This window comes from Nansenia antarctica, assembly GCF_963989245.1.
Source record: "Nansenia antarctica genome assembly, chromosome: 1".
In the NCBI taxonomy this organism is placed as follows: Eukaryota; Metazoa; Chordata; class Actinopteri; order Argentiniformes; family Microstomatidae; genus Nansenia; species Nansenia antarctica.
Window position 1 is genome coordinate 86,901,198 of NC_137674.1, and position 26,928 is coordinate 86,928,125.

Consider the following 26,928-nt stretch of genomic DNA (forward strand, 5'->3'; position numbering starts at 1 on the left):
ACTCGGCACTCTGGTTCGCCTCGGCTGGCTCAAGCTTCTTCACCAGACCGGACTCCGTCAGTTTCTTCATCTCCGTTCTGTAAGAAGCAGCAAGGACCTCGTCCTTCCTCATACGCTTCTCAGTGCTGGTCAGACACTGTAGGACGGTTCGAGGGGATACTCGAAACTCTGGCATGGGTTCTCTTCGGAGTAGTGGTGTGACGTATCTCTTCACGCCCTGGACTTCGATACGCACTGTCTTTGCTTTAAGGAGGTCTATGGCGTAGACGTCCTCCTTTGACCGTACGTAGAGCTTCTCATTCTTGTAGGGCGCAACGTCTAGCGTCCACAGCTTCTGGACGTTGTCTAGTAGCGCCGCATTCATGGAGTCCACACTGGTGTGAAGGCAGTTGATGGTCTGCACTTCTTCGGTTCGGACATGGAGGGATGACGTAGCTCTCCCGTCTCTATCTCTCCACTCGGTAGCGCCTTGGAGGGCCCACCCAAGCGCAGTCTTAACAGCCATCGGGCAGCCTCGTGGTCCTCTCAGCGGAGGACGGAGCGACACGATCAGTGCAGCGTTGTCCGAGCCGATGAGAAGGGTTGGCTCCGCTCCTTCTATCGGATGTAGGTCTACTCGCCGTAGGTGGGAATATCTTGCGCGTAATCTCTCCAGGGGGTAGTCGTAGCGGGAGAGCGCTAGCTGGTCTGCGGTGAAGACATTCTGAAGCCGATATCTGTCCGACGGCCGCCCCGCCGGGGAGATAGAGAAGTTGATTCTCGCCCCGGTGACCTCTTTAAGGTCGCGACGTATCATGCGCAGAGTCAGCTTCTCCTCAGTCCCTTGGAGCCCCAACTGGCGCACTGCCTCCTGGAGAAGGATGGTCCGTTCCGACCCGTCGTCTAGAACGGCGTACGTGTCGTACACAGCGTTGTTGTGGTGAAGTCGGACCTTCACCACCTTCAGTAGGACCTTGGAGCCGCTGCTCTGGGTTGGGTCTAGGTAGTAGACAGGTGTTTCCTCTTCCGGTGCGCTACCGGACCTAGGGCTTCTGGTGCCCTCCGTGGACCTGGCGAGGGAGACCTCGTGTAGGATGTTGAGGTGGACCTCCTCACAGCGGTTGCACTTTCTCCTCAAGGTGCAGTTCTTAGCCAGATGGTCGCGCCCACAGTTCCAGCACCTCTTGTTCTCCTCGAGCCACCTCTGCTTGGCCTCGGTACTCAGGTTGTTGAAGTCACTGCACTCATTGAACCAGTGCTCGCTGGTGCAGTACGGACATGGCGGTGGACCTCTCCGTCCCTTTTGAGGGGGTTGAGAGGAATCCTTTCCCTCAGGTCGGGCTTTCCTCTCTCTCCGAGGCTCCTCCTCCGTGTGCAGCACTCCTACTGGGCGTCCTCTGTTCGAGCTCGGCCTGTCCCAGCGGTCTCCCTTCTCCCTCTCCTTCTTCGGCTCAGCGTAACCCATGGCGTCTACGTTGGTGTCATGCACTTCCTCCAGTAGGAACTCCGCGAAGGCAGCCATGCTCAGACCCAACTTCCCGGGGTTACGAACGCGCTGCTGTCGCCGGAACCTCTCCTGCCGGAAGCGTGGGATCTTGCGGAGCAGCCGCTCTACGTTGGAGGTGCTGTTGATCTCGCTGGCGCCAGCTGGGCCCTGCGTCTTCAGCATTCCAACCAAGGTGTGCACGCGGAGCGCGAAGTCATCCAGCGCCCGTTCATCCTTGATGGGGGCCTGCTGTTCGAGGGCTTGCAGTTCAGCAAGGGCGTGGTTCCAGGGACGACCGTAGCGGGCATCCAAGTCGGCGAGCGCTCTGGTGTAAGGTGTCGGTGCGGAGGCATGGGCCAGAACCATGTTGTGGGCTCTGGGGTTCCTCACATGCTGAAGGAGAATCGCATATTTGTAGGACTCTGAGCAGGAGTCGTCCAAGAGCGTGTCTAGGCAGATGCGTAGTTCCACATACTGGCTCCTGTCCTCGTCCTTGAAGAAGGGGAACTTGGGTCCCTCCACCTGGGGAAACATCCTGTAGTGGATGATCGGGGCTGGAGTGACGGTCTGGGTGTCCGGCCTGCATGCCTTTTGGTTCACTGGAGGACCTAGGGGTGTGCTACGCTCTTGGGGAATGGCTCCCCTCCCGGGCAGCGACGCTGGCTCCCTCTGGGCCGCGTAGCGGTCGGGTCCCTGGTCCTCTTCCTTCAAGGTGGTCAGCTGGGCCTGTAGTTGGACAGTCATGGCGGGGGTCATGGAGCCATCGGCGGGGGGTTCAGGAGATGGCACTCGAGAGGGCCGTGCGGATGATGCTCTGGAGCTACGGGCCGACGGAGCTCTGCTGATGCACACGTCGCGCATGGTCTGCATCACTTCCTCCATCTTCTCCGCGTGCAGTTGCTCTCTCTCCATCTGGAGGCGGTCGCGCTCCATCTGGAGGCGTTCACGTTCTAGCGCCTCCTGGCGCTGCCTCTCCGCCGCGCGTTCCGCCCCCTCCATCTGGATGCGCTCGCGCTCGAACTGGATGCGTTCCCTCTCTAACGCCTCCTGGCGCTGTCTCTCCGCCGCACGTTCCGCTCCTTCCATCTGGAGGCGTTCACGCTCGAACTGGAGGCGTTCCCGCTCTAACGCCATCTCGGCCTGTTGGCGCATACATTCTGACAGCGCGGCACTACTCCCTCTGGAGTGCATGCTATCCGTCCCAGAGGCAGAACTGCCCACGGAAACCCTGGACCGGGAGGAAGCCACTGAACGGCAGGAGCTAGGTCTCGAGCGCGCCGTACTGGGAGGCAGATCGTTAAGGCTGAGGCCCTCCCTCTTCCGCCCGCAGGCGCTGTCAGACCGGCCTCTCCTTCCTGCTCTTCCGTTTCTACGGCAAAACCCTGCTGTTCTGCCATCTCATCCTCAGGCTGGTGCTCTTTGATGGCTGTCTCGGTGCTAGCCACCCGCGCGCCGGCGGACACCTCGGCCTCTCCGACCACTGTATCCCGTGGAGTGCGCTCCTCACTACCACTCAGTGAGCTTTCGAGCTCAAGCTCATACTCTTGTAACCTCTGAGGCAACCGCGGGACTCTCTGTGGTCGTGGCTCTGGCTCAGGGGGCGGAGAAGGGGGGGTAACTGTCTTGTCTGGTTGGCTGCGCTCAGCCATGCTATCACTACACAACCTATCCGGCTCGAAGGACCAATTGTAACCAGGGAGTAGCTAAAGGACTGTAGAATTTAGGAAGGGCTGGTTATCTAACTAACTCTGAGCTAAATCGGCAGTGTAGGAGGATAGAGGCAGGGGGCGCCAGCAACCCTTTAGACTAGCATATCACAGTTGTATATATACCATATATTATAATACAAGCTATAACTCAGTTAATCACACTATAAGACAATACTTAAACCCAATACTAGATTTGCTGTTAAACTAAACAATACAGACAACTAAACACACAGCAATGTATCAAATATAAACAAACACATTTATTTATACAAATTATATATACATCCCAATATACTCCCTCCCCGCCGGCCACACACACACTCACTCACTCACTCACACACAGTACCTGGCCTGAAAAGGCTTAGAGTCCCGGACTGAAAATGAGCGCGTTGAGGCCTGGTTGGAGCTCGTATGTGATTCGAGGAAGGCAGCAGATAAGGGGGGGGAGTGACGTTGCAATTTGAAGGGAAAGGGGCGTCTTCGTAGTAAACGACGAGGTGTGAATGGTTCAGGTCCGGTGGTCCACGGTCAGCTCCGGTGGTGTTAGCGGTCGGTCGCAATCCACCTCGGAGGCGACGGCTTTGTTTGGCTTTGGTCTCGCTATGCGCCAACGTTAGCAGCCGGCGGCTAGCAAGGCTGGCTAACGGTGACACAGCTAAACTGGGCTAGCGCTGTTAACTCACTAAACTCCGAACTCCCGCGGTGATGCGGGTAGCTAGTGATTTACTATTAACAGTCGATGTTAAAGGCAGGTCTCCTAGACAGCATCACACAGTACACAGTAATGAGTTCACCTTGACGAGGCTGAATTCAGCTATACTTGGTCGACTTTGTGACTGACAGGAGTAACTTCTCATTCATCTTCACTCTAACGCACAGACCACCTCCGTAGCTATAGATACCAACCGAACATACATCAAGTCACGTACGCCAATCAAAACCACGCCCACTAATCTGGCGCTTGCACAATACTGAACAAATCTAAGACAGAACTTATACAATTACAATAACAATACATACACCTTCATGAAAACGTACATGAATAGTATGGAAAATAATTAAGGAAATAACAGGGGCAAAATAGGGCTGATTTGGGGAAACTAACTGGCTCTAAATTGTGGGCCTTCATAACACTAATCCTAACCCTAACCCTAGCACCCTAGCACCTAACCCTAGTTTTCCCACATGTACCGTATTTCCCACATGTACCGTAACACATACACAACACCATTCACTTTCCAAATACATCTGACCTCAGTACAACCGACAGATATTAGCTAGCTAACCTGCATGACTGATGACATCAGCACGACTATGTTCCTCCACCATGTCACTGATGCAGCTGATGGGATGGCAGAACTGTTTGGCCTTTGCATTTTTGTTGAATCCCAATAATTATAAATAATAAAAATACATGTCCCAGTTTAGCTGCAGTCATCATCAGTACAGTTTTTTCATAATTTCTTTTTATAGTGATCACTGTGGTTATTAGCCTGTTTACAACATTGAAGGGCCAGCTAAGTAGCTGTAACACATCCAAGAGATGAGATTACCTCACATAAAGTGTTCCCCATCTCTGCAAGCACACATGCACAGTAAACCACTGCCAGTTTACATTAGGGATGCAACCTCCGCAAATATGTTCAAGTCAAGACTAAAAACCCATCTTTTTAATATTGCCTTTAAATGACTAAATAATTAAATTATGATTATATAATGATTGGAGCACTTTGAGCTGCAACGTTTGCAGGAAAAGCACTATACAAATGAAAGTTGTTATTATTATTATTATTATTATTATTATTATTATTATTATTATTATTATGTATTGGAACCAATAGAGTGGGAGATGCAAGGAATATCATACTAATTGCTTTTGTCTAGAACACCTGCCAGTGAGATCTAGTTTCTATGGTTACCATGATGCTATGCTCTCCCGGTCTGCCATTGGCTCATGGGAATCCCCCAGGTCGGTACAGGTCTGTACCCTCTGGACATAATCACCCAGAGAACAGATGTGGGGGTGCATCACATCTGTGGAAGCACAGCAGTCCATAATCAACTTACCTGATGAGATTAAGATGCTTATTTGGGGCCCCCTATTGATATAAACTCCTAAAAAAAAGTTTGGAAACGTTATTTCGGTCGATTATTCCTCCCCTTTTTTTCTGCACATTTTTTGGGACCGCTACCCACACATTTAGCTGTGTTACTCATTCCACGAATGCATGATCCTTACAAGTTGTACCTCGTTGTAAAGGTGACTAATCAGGCTTTCCAACGATATAAAATACAATACCAATTGGCATTATTAAAGGGGAGGAAAAATCGACCGAAATAACGTTTCCGAACTTTTTTTGAGGAGTTTATATATGAAATAGCTGATATTACCATCAACGATATTTGGAGTATCTGCCAAACTAACAAACTTGTCCCAATGTTCTATGGTAGCTTCATCTCCCTACCAGGAGACACTGCGTTCCTAACCCTCCCAGCCAGGAATGCCTTTTAAAGACGAATGAATGAATCACATACATGCTCACCTTGCCCTTTGCTTTCTGACTCTCTCTCCCTCCCTCCCTGCTAATCAATCTCTCTTTTTCACTTTCACTCGTCTGCCAAAGTAACTGCTCTCTGTTTCCCACTCCCCCCCTCAGCATTGCTGTGGCTGCTGTGGCTGATAGTTGTGTGACACAGGCTCCAGAGAAGCCAGAGTCCCCCACAAGGAAAGTAGAGGCACCTGCCCCCCCTCACCCCCTCCCCCTCGCCTGCTCTCCCCCCTCAAGTCTCTGCCCTCCCCCCTCAGTCCCCTGCTCTCCCCCCTCAAGTCTCTGCTCTTCCCCCTCTGGTTCCTCCATGTTGTTGCCTGCATGTAACGGTGGCCTGCAGGTGACATACTTGAGCACACCATTGTAAATGACCTAGGGTTAGGGTTAATGAACTTGGGGTTAGGGTTAATGACCTAGGGTTAGGGTTAATGACCTAGGGTTAGGGTTAATGAAAATAGGGTTAGGGTTAATGAACATAGGGTTAGGGTTAATGAACATACACTGTATAAACATATTATTCAAATATATAAAAGGCAAACATTTACCTACACAATGTTATAGCTTAAAATAAGGACACAATGAGAGCAGACTTGTGAAATCAAGATAGACGGTGCAGTCTCATTGCTCTTATTGAAAAGATGATAATAATACTATGCCATTTTATCCAAAAGTGACTTATAGTAAAGTGAGTGTATATACAATAAAATGTTAGTATATACTGTAGTAATGTGTATCAAACCAACAACCCTGGCGTTGCTAACGCTATGTTTTTACAACTTTAACATTTACATGTTTGGCATTTAGCAGACGTCTTTATCCAAAGCGACTTACAACAAATACATTTGACAAAGTAACTGAATCATCTGACCATCAGGTCATAGCAGGAGAAAGTCATCTTTACTCGGGCCAGGGGCCATTGGCAGTCACGATGCCAGAATAAGAAAGAATTACAAATGTAGTTATTTTGTTTACAGTATAGAAACTGTACAGGGGGGTGGAGGGGATGTCGAGGTCTCAGGAGGGACAGTTAGGGTGTAGCCTGACTAACCAGCTGAGCTTCTCAGGACCAAAACAATACAATATACAGGTGGCACACCAACCACAGCTGGATTTGACCCCAAAATGACCTTTATGCTAATTTGAGGGGTAAACTTGACCTCATATCATTGAAAAATAACATCAGAATCAGATTGCACAACCCAGAAAACCCCTAAAAAGTGGTATAATTTATTATTCTAGCCCTTTTAGTTATTTTGGCAGCAGCCATATTGGATTTTGCCAATATGGCCGCCCCATGGGACGCCAATCTTGGCGCCCATTAAAAATGTATCAGTGCTTTTGGAAGAATCTGAACCAAACAGCCCTTATAATGCCCTAACTCCCCCCACTACAGGGCACAGTATCTTCATGATCGATGAGTCATGCCACTCACCAGACTTTGAAGTCAGGGACAGACTTCCAGTCACCTGTCAGGCAACTCTGTTGTTAAATCGTAGCTTGTTACTGAAAGCAGGAAAATCATTCACTTGATATCCTCGGGATTGTATCTCAATCGCCTGGATAGCCAATTTCGCAATAGAAGCTAGCTTGTAACAATGGCTAGTGTGAAACAAACAGCTCAATTGTAAATCGCATTTTCTACTCGAAATCGCGAGATTTCATGTCCTAACTCCTTTAAAGTAAAGAGATGCATTTGTCTTGGGATACAAATACCTTCATGTCAGGTTTATGGATCTGTCAAATGAAGTACACTCTAATCAGCTTCTTAGATAAGAAGAAATAGGAATAGGCTATCAATGTATTTATTGAAAAAGATAAGTAGAACATATCAAATATTTATTTTGAGTAAGCGCTTATGTGTCTTATAATTGCAATGCATATCTTAGTTGTATTTGTAAGCATTTCCTTCAGTAACAGTGGTCAGTCTACCACCTGTATCTACCTGTATCTAGCTGTATCTACCTCCTGTCTCTCCTTGTCTCTGTATCTACCTGTATCTACCTCCTGTCTCCCCTGGTCTCTGTTTGCATGTAGTCAGGTATGCACGTCAAGGTGTTGCAGTGTTGTTTGTCTGCATTCATGTGCTGGGCGTTATAAAGAGACGCTACATGGAATTAAATGTGATATAAAAAGACATTGTATTTATTTTTCCAGGTGAATATTTGTATTCATTGTCTGTTGGTCGCAGCTTGTCACTGTTGTAGTATAAGAATAACAAGAACATTTTATTTCTTAAATGTTGAACAACTGTATGTAAACGCTTGTGGTAATGCATTAATTATTGCTGATAAAAGAAAAGTGGAAGTCTTGGATTTGTTCTGGACTATAATAAGAGATTAATCAAATGTAGTTGTATATGAGTGTTTGATGTGAGGGTGGAAAGAGAGTAATTATGTTTATATTATAAACATCTGAGGCCGTATTTCCCCTATGGATTTACCTGCTCAGGGACTGCTGATGTAATTTAGCTACCCAGCTAATTCAGGGAGTGTCAATGACTGTCCATTGTCCCTTTTAAATAAACGAATAGACATTTCGTGACGTTAGAATTATAAGGTTCTATCTAAATATTTGGTCAAAATTGAGTTTTTTTTTTTAAACATAATCTGATCCATTAGGTGTTTATTAATGCCTGTGTGGTATTATTTTTTTAAATGTTGACATTTTTTTTGTTAGTAATTAATACAATACAAAGGTTCCATCTCACAAAACATAATGGAATGTAAAAACTTTGACGCTCAATATCTCTGAACTACCCTAAATGGAGATAGAACCTTATCATTCTAAGCTCACGATGTGCCATCTTATTTCATTCTGCATGTTGCTAAGCTGTTGTATCAAGCCTGCAGCGTTTTAAAACATGCTTGACCTCGTCACAGCCACCGGTCATGCCTGTGTTTGCCATTATTGTGACATCACAATACCAATATATAATCGGTGAATCCTATACATCACAGTCCTTTCGGAGGCTGAATTCTCACAGTATCAGATCAGAATAGATGGCTGTTGTCAAAACTAGTGTTGCCAGTATAATGTGTTAATCGCTCTGCCTCCTCTCTCTCTGCGACGTGATGTATGATTCGCAAAATGCTGAAAAGCACTGCAAAATGCAACTGGATGAATCAATTCAATTCACATTCCTCCAGAGAAAAAAGCGCCGTCTCTCTATTGACAGTTGCAAACAGTCAGTACTCGAAATATTGTCTGATGTCAAGTCTTCTGACAGCGTTTGAGATTAAACCACATGCAGAATGTAATAGTCTTCTGTTGTGACTCAGAGGTCACAACACAAGCAGGGAAATATACTCGTCTTTTAAGATTACCTTGAGGAAGCTGACATATATTCATTTGTAGGAAAATACATTTATTCGCTCACTGAAAAATACAGCATATTTTTAATTTAGAGTTTTACTTGAAATACCATTACATTTACCGAGTAAACACCGATGCTTTTCAGCAGGCTGTGCTGAGATCATAACAAGGTGATGATTGGTTATTGATGTTGGTTCGGGACAATTAGATGTAAACCGTGGTTGAAGTATGATTGTATCTTGACTGTCTCTAAGATCATTCCACATGGAACATTGTAGTGTTGAGTGTGGATCAGAATGGTACACTGTGTTAATGAGTCTGTGATCAGTACAGTATGGGTCAATGCAGTGTGTTAATGAGTCTGTGATCAGTACTGTATGGGTCAATGCAGTGTGTTAATGAGTCTGTGATCAGTACAGTATGGGTCAATGCAGTGCTTATTGCTTAATGATGTGATTAAACAAACCTAACTGATACACCTATTGTAGTGTATCCTGTGTATAATGTGTTGTATCCTGTGTATAATGTTTTGTATCCTAATTGTGATTGACTTTGAACATGTACAAAAGTGGTGTACTCTATACGAAATTAATATTTCTGATCATGAAATGTGACAGCACTAGTGAAAAGAGCAACCAGTAGGCAAAGTAATTTTTCAGTTGTTTACATGTGCTTAAACTAGATATTGTAAGCTTTCAAATGATGTATCATGCATTGAAATCGGAAACAAATTGAAGACGACATGAGTATTTGAAAGTTGCTACACCTGAAATCACTAAGCAGAGAAAAGGTCCCTCAAAGATCTGGAGCTTTTCACACTTCTGCACAGCCAGGTAATGGGCGGTAACAACAGCTGGTTAACCCCGCCCCCAACCACTCCCCCTCTAGAGTGCTGCTGTCAGCTATCAATATCTGTCAGTGTTAGTCACTGCGTCAGATAGCTATAGCTAACATTATTACCTAGCAAGGTATTACCTGAGCTAATTAGCCAGATTATTATTATGGAGGCTTTATGGTTGTTGTAACTGTTATTCTTTTAATGATACAAAAAAGTATTCAATCAGAATCAGAATTTATTCTAGATTTAATGTTACATTCTCTTTGGTCAATACCACCATACCGAACACATTAGGTGCTTGAGGACTGCAAAAGCAATCCCGGGTCCACTCTGAAAAAGATTGGAACCAAACAATGCATGAAGGTAATTGGCTTCCAAAAAGATCAGATTGCATTCATCCCCATCACGCAATTAAAAGTATCATTAGCATTTAAATTGTCAAATCAGATTGAGATCAAGAGAAATCAATGGGAGCACCAGAGGATCAGCTCCACCTCTCCACACAGCTGTGCGCTGGGAGGGCCACGGCGTCTCCGTCGACACTGTCTCCATAATCCCACAGCTTCCAGTGATACGCTCACAGCACATACATCCGTCTGTCTGTCAAACTAAACAGAGACATCTTACTTGAATAATTTTCCATTCCCCGGAAATCTCTTCAGCCAAATCCCTGATAACAAGCCCTCCTTTGTCAATGCACAGCCTAAAAGTAATTTTCTTTTTTTTGTAAACTCTCTTAGCAGATTGCTCTTTTCATTTTCAGGATTAGATATGTTTTCTTCCACTTTATTTCCACTAAATCTCCCCCCTTAAGCTGCCTGAGCCTTTTGTAGTGGCCAGACCGAGGAAGACATGTGCAGCCTGAGTGTAACTTGTGCTTCTGTGCCCAAGGCTTTGTGTTCTCCAGAGACCTGAGGTGCCTGTCAGCTTTCATTCATGTTTGTATCACCAAACCAACGGCCGCACAGGGTTCCCGCGCTGGGCTTAAAAAGCCTTAGTCTAAAATCCAGCAATCCAACAAGGCCTAAAAAGGTCTTACATTTATTATATACAGTTATTCAGTCTAAAAATTAGATCCTGCAAGGAAATCAGTCCAACCGCATCTATTTACGCAGAAATGAATCAAGCTGGAACCCCCAAAAATGCCAATTCGCTTCCTTTTTTGTCTGTATGGCAGTGAAATCCCTAATTTCATCACCTCGAGGATGACAAAAAGCTATCATATGGTGTCACGGATAGGTCTAAAATTCTATTCAAAGAGGTCTAAAAAAGGTCTTAAATTTGACTTGTTGAAACGTGTAGGAACCCTGTATACACTGCCTGCAGCCAGCAGTCAGGGTTGCCAGATGGGGCGGGTTACCGCCGAATGGGCTACTTTTGATCACACTGGGCCGGGAAAAAAGCATTTGGTCGGTTGGACTGGATAAATAGCATAAATAGCTGTCGGGAGGGAGTATTCGGTTGTTAAGTCGTGACGTGTTTCCGGGTCCAACGTTGGCTGAGGCGCTCTCTTCGAAATGCCGCAGTAGTAATAATAACTTAACAACCGAATAGAGCTAAGAGAAGACAAAACGCTCCATACAATATTCATGCAGGTTCACTGTCTCTCAGAATCACACATTCCAGACGGGAAAAGGCCAATCCACTGACTGGATCAATAATGACATCACTTAAACAAAAAAACAAAACAAAAAAGAAGGTTAACATGAAACAAAAACAGACTAGATCAAAGACTGTTTCTTTTTTCTCTTGAGGAAAAGGTCTCTTAATGATGTAGTTGTCTTTCGTTGTCTTCCTTTGAAGCAGGATGATGGGATCTCTGACTGACTGTTTCTGCCTGTTATCATCATCCTAGATTCCTACCCCCCCCACACACACACACACACAAAAATCCTTCCTGCTATCTCTATAAATACACATCCAACCATAGGTAGCCTTGACATGTACTAACTAACTTAGTTGTGTTTATGAAGTAAAATACTGTCGTAGCTGACCCCGAAATTCCATAATGTGCTGCCTTCACTTTTTGCATTTATAAACACATACGATGAAATAAAACCATGCCAATTCACTATCTGTGTGTGTGTGTGTGTGTGTGTGTGTGTGTGTGTGTGTGTGTGTGTTTGGTTAGTGTTACTTTGAGGGTTTGAGAATGCATTGGCTTGATGCTGTTGTCTGTTACTCAGGGACATCTCTCTCAGGCTATTTTTCTCTCATTCTCTCGAGGCTGCAAAGTGATCACAAAAATAGCACAAAAATAAACAAAACTAAATAAAGCAATGACAAGAGAGGGCTTGGGGGGGAGGGCATTGATGCTTCATGTGAAAAGGAGGACACATCTAAAGACCCCAGAACACTTGGGTTGGACCTGTGCGGTTAGACTAAGTTTGGAGTCCAACATCAACAGCGTGTGATTGAACCATACGCATTGTGTGTTGTCCATCTGCACGAATGATTTGACATTGATAGATTATAAATAGGCATACAAACAAACTAACAAACTCATACAAACTAACAAAAACTATTTGACACCAAAACCGGGCACAGTAGGTCCATGAATGTAGTTTCCTGTTGTGTTTCATGTTTCACCAATGCTCTGTTTGCACAGTGATAACACTAGAACAGCCGTGCCTTTTTACCTACTATAAGAGCCGCCTCGGGGGTCAAATGACCATAGTCTTTACAATGGGAAGCTGCTTCTTGCACACAACGACCACTAGTTGGCCGCTTGTAAATTGGCCTGCTTCCTACATAGAAAAACTGCAAAATAGCTTTATATTAGCTTATCCTGGTGGGATGTTGAAAATGTAAGGATACTGGGTGGCAGAATGCACATATCTAGGAAAAGTCATGAAAGGAGGGTCCTGAAATTTGCTCGAGTGCAAAGATATAACATTCTTCTTTACTCACAGTAATGGTAATGGCAGTTCTAGTGTTAACACATGTTCTATAATTGCATCAAACTGTCATAATGCACATTTCTTGAAAAAACAATGCTTGATCCTAATGATCCTAAACATTGCAGAAGAGTATATTACAATGCACTAGCAGATTGCTAAATCTTAAGTGATTTTTTTAGTGTTTAAATGTGAATGTTCCCATCAAAATCACAGAACAAATGGATCCCAGCATTTCATTACCCAGCGAACCTTCTGCTATGTGCAGAAACATATTTACCACCTCTCCATCTGACTAAGATTCATCAGCCTCAACCTCTCCATCTGACTAAGATTCATCAGCCTCAACCTCTCCATCTGACTAAGATTCATCAGCCTCAAAGAAAACGGATGATTGCTTGTGTTGAGAGATTGTTGGAACGTGTGAGGTGTTGTTGCCCTATTTCTCTCCTTGTGCACGTCCCTGGCTATTAATGAAACACATGGGGAGGAACAACAGCCTAACAAAAGGGATGTCTCTGTGTAATTGCTACAAAGGAAAAATCTCTTTGCTCAAACATGTTAGCAGTCAGATGTGATCTGTCATAATCTGACACCATATCAGTTGTGATCAAAGCTGATGATGAAGCTGGGTACAAACGCAGAGCTGTGTACCTGCATGCATTATCTCCAGCTCCTTAGTGAATATTATACAACAGTCAGTTCCGACCAAATAATTTGATTGGACAAGAGGCATTCCATAAGTGCTGATATACAGTATAAGAGCACTGGGACTTTTAACTATATGTATCACTCCGAAATGACCGTTAATACAAAGTAGCTAGCCTGCAGATGTTTGTGTTCAGGTTACTAGGCAACAGTCCAGTTGCGGAACTATTTTTTGTTGATGGAGCCAAAATAAATGATTAAATAAACAAACAAATCATAATCTGTTGTCGCTTATTACTGTTAACAAATAAATTGCGCTGTAGAACTGTTGTATAAAAGCAATATCACACTCGAGGTCGCGATGTTATACTGCATATCAGCACGGCTGTGATTGTCTTGCTTAAACAGGAACTTTCCACAAGGTCAAAGCTGGCTCTTTCATGTGCTGGGGAAATGTGTGCATGAGTATCTCTCTTAACTCTCGAACAGCTGTGCCTTTTTACCTACTAAAAGAGCCGCCCCTCCCCTCTCACACACACACACTATTCTTCGCCTCTCCTCCATCCTAAGGATTTGACGTACAATGCCCACTCTCCCTGCCCTGCCCACTCTCCCTGCCCTCACACAACCCTCTGTCACCACATCCCCTCCCCTCAGTGTCCAATTACATTCCAGTATCGTTAGCGCAGTCTGTCTTCAGTGAGAGGCATTGAAAGGGCAGGGGGGGGGGGGGATGGCTGCCGCTGCAACAAAGCCACGGACAGGATGTCTATCAAAACCCAAAGGAAATAATACAACAAGGCAAGTGCAGGCAGGACTGGTCCTTCTAGAGTGGTGTAGGAGGGGAGGGTGTCTTACTGTGCTGAGTGTCATGTTATCCTTTCCCTCTCCTCACAGGACCGACCTCCCGCCCAGCCACAAGCCGGCGCCTCCCCCACCCAAGAAGAAGTCTGGGGACATGATGGGCCACTTGACTTCTGACGACATACAGGTACGACCAGTACTCAAGTTGTATCTATATTATTATCTATATATCTATATCTATATATTATCTATATTATCTGAGTCTTATTCTAACCTAATATCCCATCTTAACCTGACTAGTAAGACCAGGTTCACCATGGCTACACCCAGTACTCAAGTTGTAAAAGAAAATCAGGGGGGATGGTGGATTTTATCATATGGGGACAATTTTAGCATCCCCACAGCGTCAGTGACTTCAGTGTCAGTGACTTGGTAAAAATGTCATTGCATGTGTACGTGCCCCCTCCCTCGCCCACAGTATTTTACTCAATATGCGCGAAACTAAATGTTGAAATAGCAGTAATACCACATTCATTGATAAAATGACATAAGGGATGGAAAGGGGGGATGGCAGTTTTAGAAGGGGGATGATTTTTACTGTTTTTATTTCAGGGGGGATGCCATCCCCCCTCATCCCCCCTCAACTCGAGTGTTGGGTACGACCCTCCTTCTCTCTCATCCTCTCCATACATGGTAAACGGACTGCACTTATATAGCGCCTTTATCAAAACCACTTTACAACGGCCTCTCATTCACCCATTCACACACACACATTCACACACATTCACACACCGACGGCGGCAAGCTACCATGCAAGGCGCCGGCCCGCTCACTGGGAGCAATTTGGGGTTTAGTGTCTTGCCCAAGGACACTTCGACATGTGGCCAGCCGGGGCTCGAACCGCCGATCTGCCAACCTTGTGATCATTAGACGGCAGCTCTACCTCCTGCACCACAACCTACCTAACTTTCTTTTCAGTTACACCGAAAATGCTTTTGATGGACACACAACTGATTAATGTTACAAATTGTGAGCAGTGTGGAATTAACTTCCCTTGAAACGAGTCACAGCCCCTTTCCTTCACAAGGCTGGATGCTGTAAAGTTGAGATCAGAGCCCAGTAGTTCTTTTTAAATCATTCTGCATCTCTTTCGTGCTCATACTGAACTGGGCAAAAAAGCGTTTAAGTACGCTGCCCCCCCTGCCTGGAATACTCTCCAGAATGACTTAAAAACTAAAAGAACTAATTAATTATGATGCTTTCATATCAATCTTAAAGGACTTAGAAGGTGAAAGTATTAGAAATTGTAATTTGCTTTTAATTCAGTATCCGTGCCCGCCCAAACCTGCTTTTAATTTCTTGTTATTTTGTATTATGTATCTTATTGGAAATTGTCATTGCTTTTAATTTCAGTATCTGTGCCTGTCCAAACCTGCTTTTAATTTCTTATTTCTTCTTATTCTTATTCTTCTTATCTTATCTTATTGTCTGTGTATTGAATGTATGACTGTGTCCTTGTGATGCCCCTCTTGGCCAGGTCCCCCTTGGAAAAGAGATTCCTTATCTCAATGAGGTCACCTGGTCAAATAAAGGTTAAATAAAACAATTAAATAATAAGAATCCACATCTCTTTTTCATATCCTGATGTTAGCAAGAGGAACTAAACTATCTGAAGTGCAGACATGGAGTCTTCAATGCTGGACTGAGCTGAACACTGCTTCCCTTACAAGGTTATCCTTGCAGAGGTGTTCAGTAGCGTTCTGTGTGGAGCTCATGGAACAGCCTCACACACCACACTCCTTAAGCTGTGATGTTTCCTGCAGGTGGTTCATCTGGACAAGGACGAGGAGAAGCTTCCTCTCCAGCCTCCCTACTATGACATGGCACCCTCCGAGTCCACCCCCTTCACTGACAAACCGGTGAGTAGCAACGTCTTGAATTGAAGATCTGCCTGCACATTGGCTATTGCTGGTTCCTGTGGGAGCTTGGGCAGAGTGGGTAGGTCATTAGGCTGAGTGGTGTCACCTGGGTTTGGGGAGCTGAGGATGTGTATATAAGATGGGTGTGTCCTTAGCTCTCTTCCTTCCTTTTGCTTTGGTTTCGTTGGGGTTGTTTGTAAGGTCTCTGGGTACCAGGTTTGGGAGCCTTTAGCCCAATGCACACAGCGTGCGATTTTGTCGCACGACAACATTCGATTCTCAATTCTTTGAATTATTTCAATTGGTGTGAATGGAGAATCGAATGTTGTCGTGCGATAATATCGCATTGCACGCCGTGTGCATTGTCTCATTCAAAACAATGGAATCGAATTCGGCGGTGCGCCAAAATCGGGGCCGTGTGCATTGGCCTCTTCAGTTTGACACTACATACATCCATACACCTCTTACACATACAACATACATTATACAACCATTCACTCATGGCATACACTACTGATTCTTATCCATAATCATATACATATGTTATTTAGTTTATTTTGGCTTATTTACTTAAACAAAACTTTATTTGTATCATTTAAACACGTGTGGACTCCCTTATTTGTCACCACCTTCGAGTGTGTAACACGACATAAAACACAAACAGGCATAGACAGGGTTAGACAACAATAGGAGTCTGCATAGGAGTCCGCATTCCATAAATGTTGGAACATTGGAACAATGTTGGACAAGGTCTTCCTTTCACACTGTACACTGGGTATACTGTCAACACAGTCACAACATTGATAACGAGTCTGCATTCCATCACTGTCCATGAACAACATGAACCACATTCTTCCCAACAATGCTGCACATGAAAAATCCATTACAACACACAGAGACACACATTGTTATGTGTGTCAGAGGGCACTTTCATAGGAAGTGTTTTCCCTGCTAGACTAGGGCCGGGTTCCTACGTACACACAAGGATGTCCTATCTGGTTTTAGAGGTGCGTCATATTAAGTAAACAGACTGACTTATAGCGCCTTTATCCAAAGGGCTTTACAACAGCCTCTCATTTCACCCATTCACGCACACATTCACACACCAATGGCGAGGTAGGCAAGCTACCATGCAAGGCGCCGGCCGGCCCGCTCACTGGGAGCAATTTGGGGTTCAGTCAGTGTCTTGCCCACGGACACTTCGACACGTGGCCAGCCGGGGCTCGACTCGAACCGCCGATCTGCCGACCTTGCGATCATTAGACGCCGGCAGCTCTACCTCCTAAGACACAGCCGCCGCCCCCATTAAGTGTGTTTAGGAACTCACCAATGCAAGTAGGCTGACTGAGCACCTCATCTCATCTTTTGCATCAGGCCCTGTTCACCTGCTATCTAATCTCAAATCTCCCCCATTGTTCTCTGATGTGCCGTTCATGCCCTCCGCCTCACCTCCCACTCTGCTGCTCATCCTCGCTCCTCTGTAATCCTGCTGTAATTACAGGGCAGCGCAGCCGCTGTGTAGAACGATTGCACTATAATATATCATCACCCCCGTGTGTCACCAGACTATGAAGTGTTTGCGTTTGCCTTGTTATCACAGATGTCTGCTAGCAGTGGTGGGTTGTGCTGCTCAGCTGCACACAGCTGCAGTTCAGGGGAAACGTGTGCTTGGGTGAGATGTATTGTTCCGTCAACTTCTCTCAAAACACGACAATTTATTTTGACATCTAAAAAGAAAAAAATGTCATGCTTGTCGACGACTCGCCGACCTGATCTCACAAGTTCGAAGAGGGGCACGTTTCCATCAAGTTCAAACGTTTAAAAAGAGTTGAAAACTGACATGTGAAAATGTGACTGATGATTTTATAATAAAACATTATTTCAAGGGATAACAGCAATACAATGGATCAAGCGAAATATGCAATATGGACATTTTCCCCATATGTCAGTATTTTGATGTTTGACATTCAGACCATCAACTCTACCTCTCCTCCAAAACCATCTCCCCTAACACCCACTCCACCCTCACCTGCCTCAGCCACATCAAATCATGGATGCAACAGAATTGTCTGAAACTCAAACTGCAATAAATCAGAAATCCTCATCATCGGCCCAAACTCCCCGTGTTCTCACAAGAACATTTGCTTCACTTGGAATCAGAGTTTAGGATAAAAATCGCTTTGCTCTGCGTCGTTTGGAGCTGTGAGAACGCGCATTCGAAAGTCGCTCCCGGAGCAAACGACCAACGCATGCTCCGCTTGAAAAGGGTGGTTTCGCTCCGGTTAGAAACGACGCATCGAGGCTGTCCATAGGAAAACAACAGCGCATGCGTGTTGATCTGGATAAGAGCGGGACGAACAGGCAATTTTATTTTTTTCTGACCAATCAACTACCACGTCTGTTGCTTCGATTGCATATGTTACTTCGTTTACATAAAGGGCTGTGAGAACGCAAATCAGAGAAATCATTTATGCAACGATGTTGCAAACTCATCCACTTGCTCCTGGTCCTGATTCAGACTTTCATGTGAGAACATGACCTCAGTCACTACAGTTCATTGAAGCTAAGGCTTTCTAGCTGGTTTCATAACATGTTGTCATGTTCTCAGTGACATCCCTAGGCCCTGTGTTTGAATGTCATTTGTTTGATGGTTATGAAATAAGGAATTCTTCTTAAGGTGCATTTGACCATTGTACTTGATAAGCAAAATGTTCGTCAGGGTTCCCACACCTTCTGAAACATCAAATTCAAGCACCTTTCAAGGACTTTCAAGACTCAATTCCCTCAAATTCAAGGACCCAACACAGCATAGTTTGAGACAGATCTAGATGAGAATGTATATAATAGGAATGACCATGAACAGTTTTCAAATCTAACAGCGTTATGTCGGTTTAAAATCTAGCTAACTAATTAACCTTAGTAACTAGTATGGTTGTTTTATTCCCTTCTACATGTTACCTATTTTTTTAGAGAGAGAGAGAGAGGGGGGAATTCAAGCACTTTCAATGAATGCACCGTGGGAACCCTGGTTCGTTGATGGGTTAAAACTATAATTTGACTACAAGTCCTGTTGATGACAGACATTTGGAAACTGAGTATTATGTCTGAGTATCTAACCCTAACTCAGAGACAACACAAACTTAGAGTCTCTGCACTAAGTATATCACCATACTTAGTTATCAGAACTATCAATACTAAACGACCAGCCAGGTAAGGTCAGTCTTCAGTGACAGGCAGAAGGGTGACACACCACACGGTCAGAACATCTGACAAGGTGTCCAACGTTGGCTGAGGCGCTCTCTTTGAAATGCCGCAGTAATAATAATAATTCATTATATTTGTGTAGCGCTTTTCCGAGGCTCAAAGACGCTGACAATATGGGAAAAACGGGAAAGTGCTGTGTCCCTTGTTGTATGAATAGATCCCAGTCTAAAAAACGATTGAACTGTCATTCTACTGCTTTAGTACACTGGTAATCTGGTGCTTTAGTACACTGGTACTCTGGTGCCTTAGTACACTGGTACTCTGGTGCTTTAGTACACTGGTACTCTGGTGCGTTAGTACACTAGTACTCTGGTGCGGGGAATTTTTTATTTGGACCCGGAAATTGTCAGACTTAACAACCGAATAGCTGCGCCTTCACTTAAGTGCCCAATGTGAGATAATGTTAATTGTACATTTGTATTTAATTATTGTAAAAAAAAAAAGAAAAAAAATTTTTTTGGGCAATTATTAACAATAACGGCAGACAGAATAAATTACGTGAAGAGTCATTTTTGAGTTCTTGTTTCAATTTGGGAAAGGACAAATTGTCTGGTTAATGAATTGGAAATGATGTCCTTGGGTATACCTTGTAAATGGAGCAGTTAAGGTGTAACCTGAAGAGATGGAGGTCTCTGAAGAAAAAAAGAAAACGTGGCGTAAAAACAAAGTTGCAGGACCCATGCACACAAGTGCTGTCAATCAGGTGCCAATCAGGTGCCAGTCACATACCTGCCAGCACTTGAAGCTCAAAACGAGAGTGAATACCAACAGAAGAATATTGCAATTGGCAATTTTTTGGGCCGCTACCCACACGGTTAACTGTGTTGCTCATTCCACGAATGCATGATCCTTACAAGTTGTACCTTGTTGTACATTTAACTCTCGCATCAAAAGTCCCCAGAGTTGCTTGTTTAACAGGTGAACAACACAACCCCCTCACAACATCTTAGACAGCAGACCCTCGCAAAATATACCTCCTACATCCTAGGACAATAAGCAATTACAAAAACCGTTGGATTCGAGCAATAAAACTGAAAATATAATTAGTTTTATTCTCGTCATTGCACATGGCATGTAAACATTTTTGATTCATTCATGAAACCCTAACCCTTTCCATGAAAGCTCCAAGCATGTGAAATACTTTCAACGTGAACTTGCAGTGGCAGAGCGAAAAATTATTGACTCAACTTGCACTATTTGCTTTGTGAATGCGCTGTCCATAATATGGCCTACTGCTGTCTAATGATCGCAAGGTCGGCAAATTGGCGGTTCGAACCCCGGCTGGCTACATGTTGAGGTGTCCTTGGGCAAGACACTGAACCCCAAAATTGCTCCCAGCGAGTGGGCCGGCGCCTTGCATGGTAGCTTGCCGCCATCGGTGTGTGAATATGTGAATGAGAGGCCATTTGGAATAAGGCGCTATATAAGTCAGTCCGTTTACCATTTATTCCATTTATATCGCTATGAGTTAATGATATGCAGTTTCCCAGACTCACACACTCCATGTCTGACATAAGTTTATAAAGTGTCCATGAAGATATGATTTGTTCTAAATTAAGGTTTATCCAAGGACATCATTTAGGATGTCTTCGCCTAGACAATAATTTGTCACTCAAATTGAAAAAAAGAAAACAATTTGCTACTCTTCACATAATTCATCAGGCGTGTTTGTAAACATATCCATCACGTTCAACGAGGCCTCCTGTTGCTTGTGTTGCCCAGGTGATCTGAACTGAAACTCACTGGTACTCCTGCCACGTTGTCACACCGGTGGCCAAACTCTAAACTTGGGCGTAGTATATGTACCTTTCAGATATATTAATGATCTTTATTGTCATTGTACGGGTACAATGACATTGAAGTGCAAACCAATCAATACAGTCCTAAGAAAATAAAAAAACAAGAATGAGACATACAAATAGGGTGGATATAAATAGGGGGATAAGTGGTCAGTAGACATCTGAAAATGTATCTATTATGTAAACTTAGATACTTATATACACTATATGGCCTATTCACAGGGGGGTATGTAGACAGGGGGGTGTTAGCATGTAAGTATGTAAGTCATATATGTCTCACTCCTGTTACACCTTTCACCTCTCTCCTCCAGATTCACCAGGAGTGTGACGAACAGTATGAGTAACCTTTGACCTCTCTCCTCCAGATTCACCAGTATGAGTAACCTTTGACCTCTCTCCTCCAGATTCACCAGTATGAGTAACCTTTGACCTCTCTCCTCCAGATTCACCAGTATGAGTAACCTTTGACCTGTCTCCTCCAGATTCACCAGTATGAGTAACCTTTGACCTCTCTCCTCCAGATTCACCAGTATGAGTAACCTTTCACCTCTCTCCTCCAGATTCACCAGGAGTGTAACCTTTGACCTCTCTCCTCCAGATTCACCAGTATGAGTAACCTTCGACCTCTCTCCTTCAGATTCACCAGTATGAGTACTGAGTACTGAGTCAAAATACTCTTTGTGCAATATGACAACCCTAGTTGACTATCTGTGCAGTATAGTACAGTGGATTGTGTACATAGCCTTTATTGATGTAAACCAGCTCCTTACCTTCTTGTGATTTTATGCATTTATGCTTTTTCTATTATTTTTTATTTTTTTTCTTCTTCCCTTTCCTAACACCAGGGGAGCCACCCCTCCTAAATTTCGTTGTTTGGTACCTGTACTGTAGCAATGACAAATAAAGTCCATTCCATTCCATTCCATGAGTAACCTTTCACCTCTCTCCTCCAGATTCACCAGGAGTGTAACCTTTGACCTCTCTCCTCCAGATCCACCATGAGTGTGATGTCCAGTAACCTTTGACCTCTCTCCTACAGAGCCACCAGTATGAGTAACCATTGACCTCTCTCCTCCAGATTCACCAGGAGTGTAACCTTTGACCTCTCTCCTCCAGATCCACCAAGAGTGTGACGTCCAGTATGCAGAGCTGGACACCGCGGCGTTGGCCTCCTCCCCCAGCCCCCGGAGCTCTGTCCACACCAGCGGGGACCTGGTCGAGTATGCAACCATCCAGCCTAGCTCACACTAGCAGCATGTCACTGTAGGCCTTTCCCCCAACCTCTGGCCTCAAGGTACACAGACCGGTACACTCCCTCTCCTCCCCATCCTTCATCTACGTCACTCCTCCCTCTCCTCCCCATCCTTCATCTACGTCACTCCTTCACTGTCACACGACACCCCGAACTCCCTCCCTGTCCTCTGTGTTCCCCCTCTTCTCCCAGTAAACAAAGAGTCCAAAAGACGTCATCTGGATGTCCTAGAAAGACGTCATCTGGATGTCCTAGAAAGACGTCATCTGGATGTCCTAGAAAGACGTCATCTGAACCCACATTCCGGCTTCCCTGAGGACGTCTTTTGGACTCTTTGTGGTTCCCTCTTCTCTCTCCCTCTTCTCCCTTGTGTGTCTTGCGTCTGATTCTGTTGTATAATTTCTTCCATGACAGCTCTCCTGGAAGTAAGATTGAAACGGAGACTATTATTTCAGACCGTTATGGTGTTCTAGAACATTTGGTATACAAAATATATACATTGTTTGCGTTAAAAACAACCGGAATTGATCAGAGCTTATGAACATGTAAAGGCAAGATAATTAACACGAGATGCTCTCTTGTTTAAATCATATCGTATTTTAATGGAGAGTTGTCAACCTAGCCCATCTTCCCGCTGTCAGGATCTCTGCATGATAATTTGTGTTCGGAGGAGATTTCTGCATAACTACATTCCCTTTCTAATGATCATTGATGGCTTGATGTTTCCTGCATTGGTAGCTATGCATCTTGGTGGTTTGCCTGTAGGTTAGTTGCATGACTTTTGCATGGGCATGTTAAAGGCATGTGGAACAGCATCTGTGATATCATCCTCTGCTTCTAAATTAATGAATGAATGAATGCATCAGAGGCCTGGCTGCTACACATGGTGCCTCAGACAAGGTTTTTTTTACATATATTTATGTGAAATCATATGTGACACGGTCTGGTCGGCATCCGACGATTTAATGTTCAGACCTTTCTTTCCACAAATGTGAATACATTTCAGCGCTGTTGAGAATCAACGACACATCGCTGGTCAACTAACACAGCTTGTTTTGTGAGCCTGCTAACAATGTAAAGTAGTGTTGTAGTTAACTAGGTAACAATGTAAAGTAGTGTTCTAGTTAACTAGGTAACAATGTAAAGTAGTGTTGTAGTTAACTAGGTAACAATGTAAAGTAGTGTTGTAGTTAACTAGGTAACAATGTAAAGTAGTGTTGTAGTTAACTAGGTAACAATGTAAAGTAGTGTTGTAGTTAACTAGGTAACAATGTAAAGTAGTGTTCTAGTTAACTAGGTAACAATGTAAAGTAGTGTTCTAGTTAACTAGGTAACAATGTAAAGTAGAGTTGTAGTTAACTAGGTAACAATGTAAAGTAGTGTTCTAGTTAACTAGGTAACAATGTAAAGTAGTGTTCTAGTTAACTAGGTAACAATGTAAAGTAGTGTTCTAGTGAACTAGGTAGCAGTGTAAAGTAATGTTCTAGTTAACTAGGTAACAATGTAAAGTAGTGTTCTAGTTAACTAGGTAACAATGTAAAGTAGTGTTCTAGTTAACTAGGTAACAATGTAAAGTAGTGTTCTAGTTAACTAGGTAACAATGTAAAGTAGTGTTCTAGTTAACTAGGTAGCAGTGTAAAGTAGTGTTCTAGTCAACTAGGTAGCAGTGGGGGATTACTCAGTTCAATATGCTTATAATGAAGACCTGACACCAACCCAAAGATTTGATAACTAATTAGCACATTCCAACTAATTAATATGCAACTTTTAATATGTAGTCACAGTGCATAATGTGATCTGATTTAGACCAAAAGAGCCCCCCCTCAACTCGAGTGCTGGTTCTACCATCAGTCTGTGGTGACACAGTCATGGTGTGCATGCATCTACTGCATCATTAACACAGGGATATGAGGCCTATACACAGACCTACAGTTAATGTTAACCTTCCCTTATTAACACATTGAGAATTTGACTTCAGTGATAATAAGCTGTCCAGAATGTAATGTTGCTTAATTATCAATTTGGTTACGATTTCAAATGAACACTGTAATTATCTGAAAGCACCACTAACACTGTTGAGCAGAGATTCTTAAGTTAAACCCTCCATTTGATCTTTTCCAGAATAATTACTTCAACAGTCAATTGTCTGTTGTTATATCAATAATCTGCAGGGTACTTGTCAATCAAATATCTTAGTAAGTTATTTAATTGTTCATAGAGCCAGCCAGAGTGGAGTTGGAATAGACCTATCGCTAAGCCACGCCCCCGTTGAAAATTCAGACAAACAAACAACGCTTCACTGACAGTGACTGACTGACCGACCGTGACTGAACGACATTCAATGACTTACAATAGTGGGAGTTGGCAAATTTCTGATTTCTGATTTACCACAGCATGTAATAGCCTAGACATGTTTTTTTAAAGATGACAAGAATATTTAGTCTAGAAGCTTTTCACCATCAGATATTAGAGAGTTGTTTGTCCGAGTTTTCTGCCTGTAGTGACTTTTGCTGTGATATGATTGGCCAATTTCTATTTCAGGGCGTGGCTTAGGACAATAGGTCCATTGTATTACTACGCTAAGCAACACACAAAGAATTTACATATTAATAGATGAATAAAGGTGACTTCACTCATCCTGGAAGGGATAATCTCTGAACCCCGTCTTAGCGACCGTTCCAACAGAGGCGGAACCTCTTCAACAACGACTCCTTCAAACTTTTTCCATCATTTTCAAGCTGTTCTCTGTCTTCAAGCCTTCTTTCAAGCATCTCTCAGAGTGTCAAAAGACAATGTTTAAGTTGAGCCAAATCTCTTAATGCCTTGTCCACGCTTCTACCATGATGGGCTTTGACCAAACTGGCATCCCTCCCTTCCTCTCTGCCTTAGTGAATATGAACTGTGCTACTCAGATAGAATTCAGTCTATTTCTGGTTGTGTTGTCCCTCCAAAACACGTACAGAGTTGGAATCATCGTTATCGTAGATGTAAAGATGCTTGGGGACAGTCCGTAAGTTACATTTTCACATCCATCTTTCATTCAACTTTTTTTTTGCATGTGTACATACATACAGTTTGTGTTAAGCATCATTTCATTTTCTGACATTTTTCTTCTGTAACTTGGATGCTAAATGAGGAGATTACTCAATATTCTGGTCGTTTTCTTTCCAATCCTCAGACTTTGACATGCCAACTACAAACACTAGGAATGGAAAGTAGTGTGAACAGCAAATAAGTTGCATAATGACTAACTAATTGATTTAAAAACTAGGTTACACTCAACAGAGAGTTTGCAAAAAGTCTAAATATTATTGTCACTGCTCGATCAATACATACAACTCCAACATGATTGAAGAGTCAATAATATCTGTGTCAGTAGATCAATATCAGTACAATACCACTTAAGTTTAAATACTGTGTTGTTGCTATTTGGTTGTTAAGACGTGACGTGTTTCCGGGTCCAACGTTGGCTGAGGCGCTCTCTTCGAAATGCCGCAGTAATAATAATAATTCATTATATTTGTATAGCGCTTTTCCGAGGCTCAAAGACGCTGACAATATGGGAAAAACGGGAATGTGCTTTGTCCCTTGTTGTATGAATAGATCCCAGTCTAAAAAACTATTGAACTGTCATTCTACCGCTTTAGTACACTGGTACTCTGGTGCTTTAGTACACTGGTACTCTGGTGCTTTAGTACACTGGTACTCTGGTGCTTTAGTACGCTGGTACTCTGGTGCTTTAGTACACTGGTACTCTGGTGCTTTAGTACACTGGTACTCTGGTGCTTTAGTACACTGGTACTGGGACCAGGTGTGGGAATTTGTTTATTTGGACCAGAATATTTTTTTGCTTAACGTCACGCGTGACGTCAGACTTAACAACCGAATTGTTTGCTGTAACTGTTAAACAAGTGCAGACAGACGCAGATGTGTCTAGACCCTATCTGGTCTCCCGCCCTTTCTTTCTTTGTCTTCGGTCTTGCAGTGTTTCTTCTTTTCTGTTTCAATCTCTCGTTTCCACAGAACTGTGGGAAGCGGCACAAAGAGCTATCAAACCCGACTGAACATGTGATGATCGACCGTCGCCTCAACCAGGAAGACCGCGCTGAGCTGCGACCTGTTCAGGCCTTCGCTCCTGCCACTCTCCTACCCCAGAACCCCCTCCCACACACAGCCTCCATCCAATACCTCAATGTCCACACGCTACCCCGCTAAGGAGCCATCTGTGTGACATCCTAAAAAAAATCATTCTTACAGTTTAGCTCTACGAGAGGCATATAGAAAAATAACTACAATGCATTGTGAGATGTTGTGAAAGCCATGTTGAAAGGCTGTGCATCTCCCCACCATACCTCTGTCTTGTCCCATGAGCCTGATAATAAAGATGTGGGTGTCACCTGTCATGATGGACATGGACCTGAAACCTTGTCTAGTTGTGCACTGCATGTCCCACAGTAGAACCAGTAGAACAG

The 26,928-nt window shown here is 43.9% G+C and overlaps 1 protein-coding gene across 1 annotated transcript in view; it reads left to right on the forward strand.

Moving 5' to 3' along the window:
- Positions 1-26,671, forward strand: part of nectin1b (nectin cell adhesion molecule 1b) — a gene marked incomplete at both ends in the record, with an annotated part of 203,156 nt that extends 176,485 nt beyond the window's left edge. The window contains 3 exons of the mRNA XM_080526767.1: positions 14,316-14,409; positions 16,046-16,141; positions 26,480-26,671. Coding sequence (XP_080382893.1) covers positions 14,316-14,409; positions 16,046-16,141; positions 26,480-26,671 — 382 coding nt within the window. The remainder of the gene's footprint in view (positions 1-14,315; positions 14,410-16,045; positions 16,142-26,479) is intronic.
- Positions 26,672-26,928: the final 257 nt, after the last annotated feature.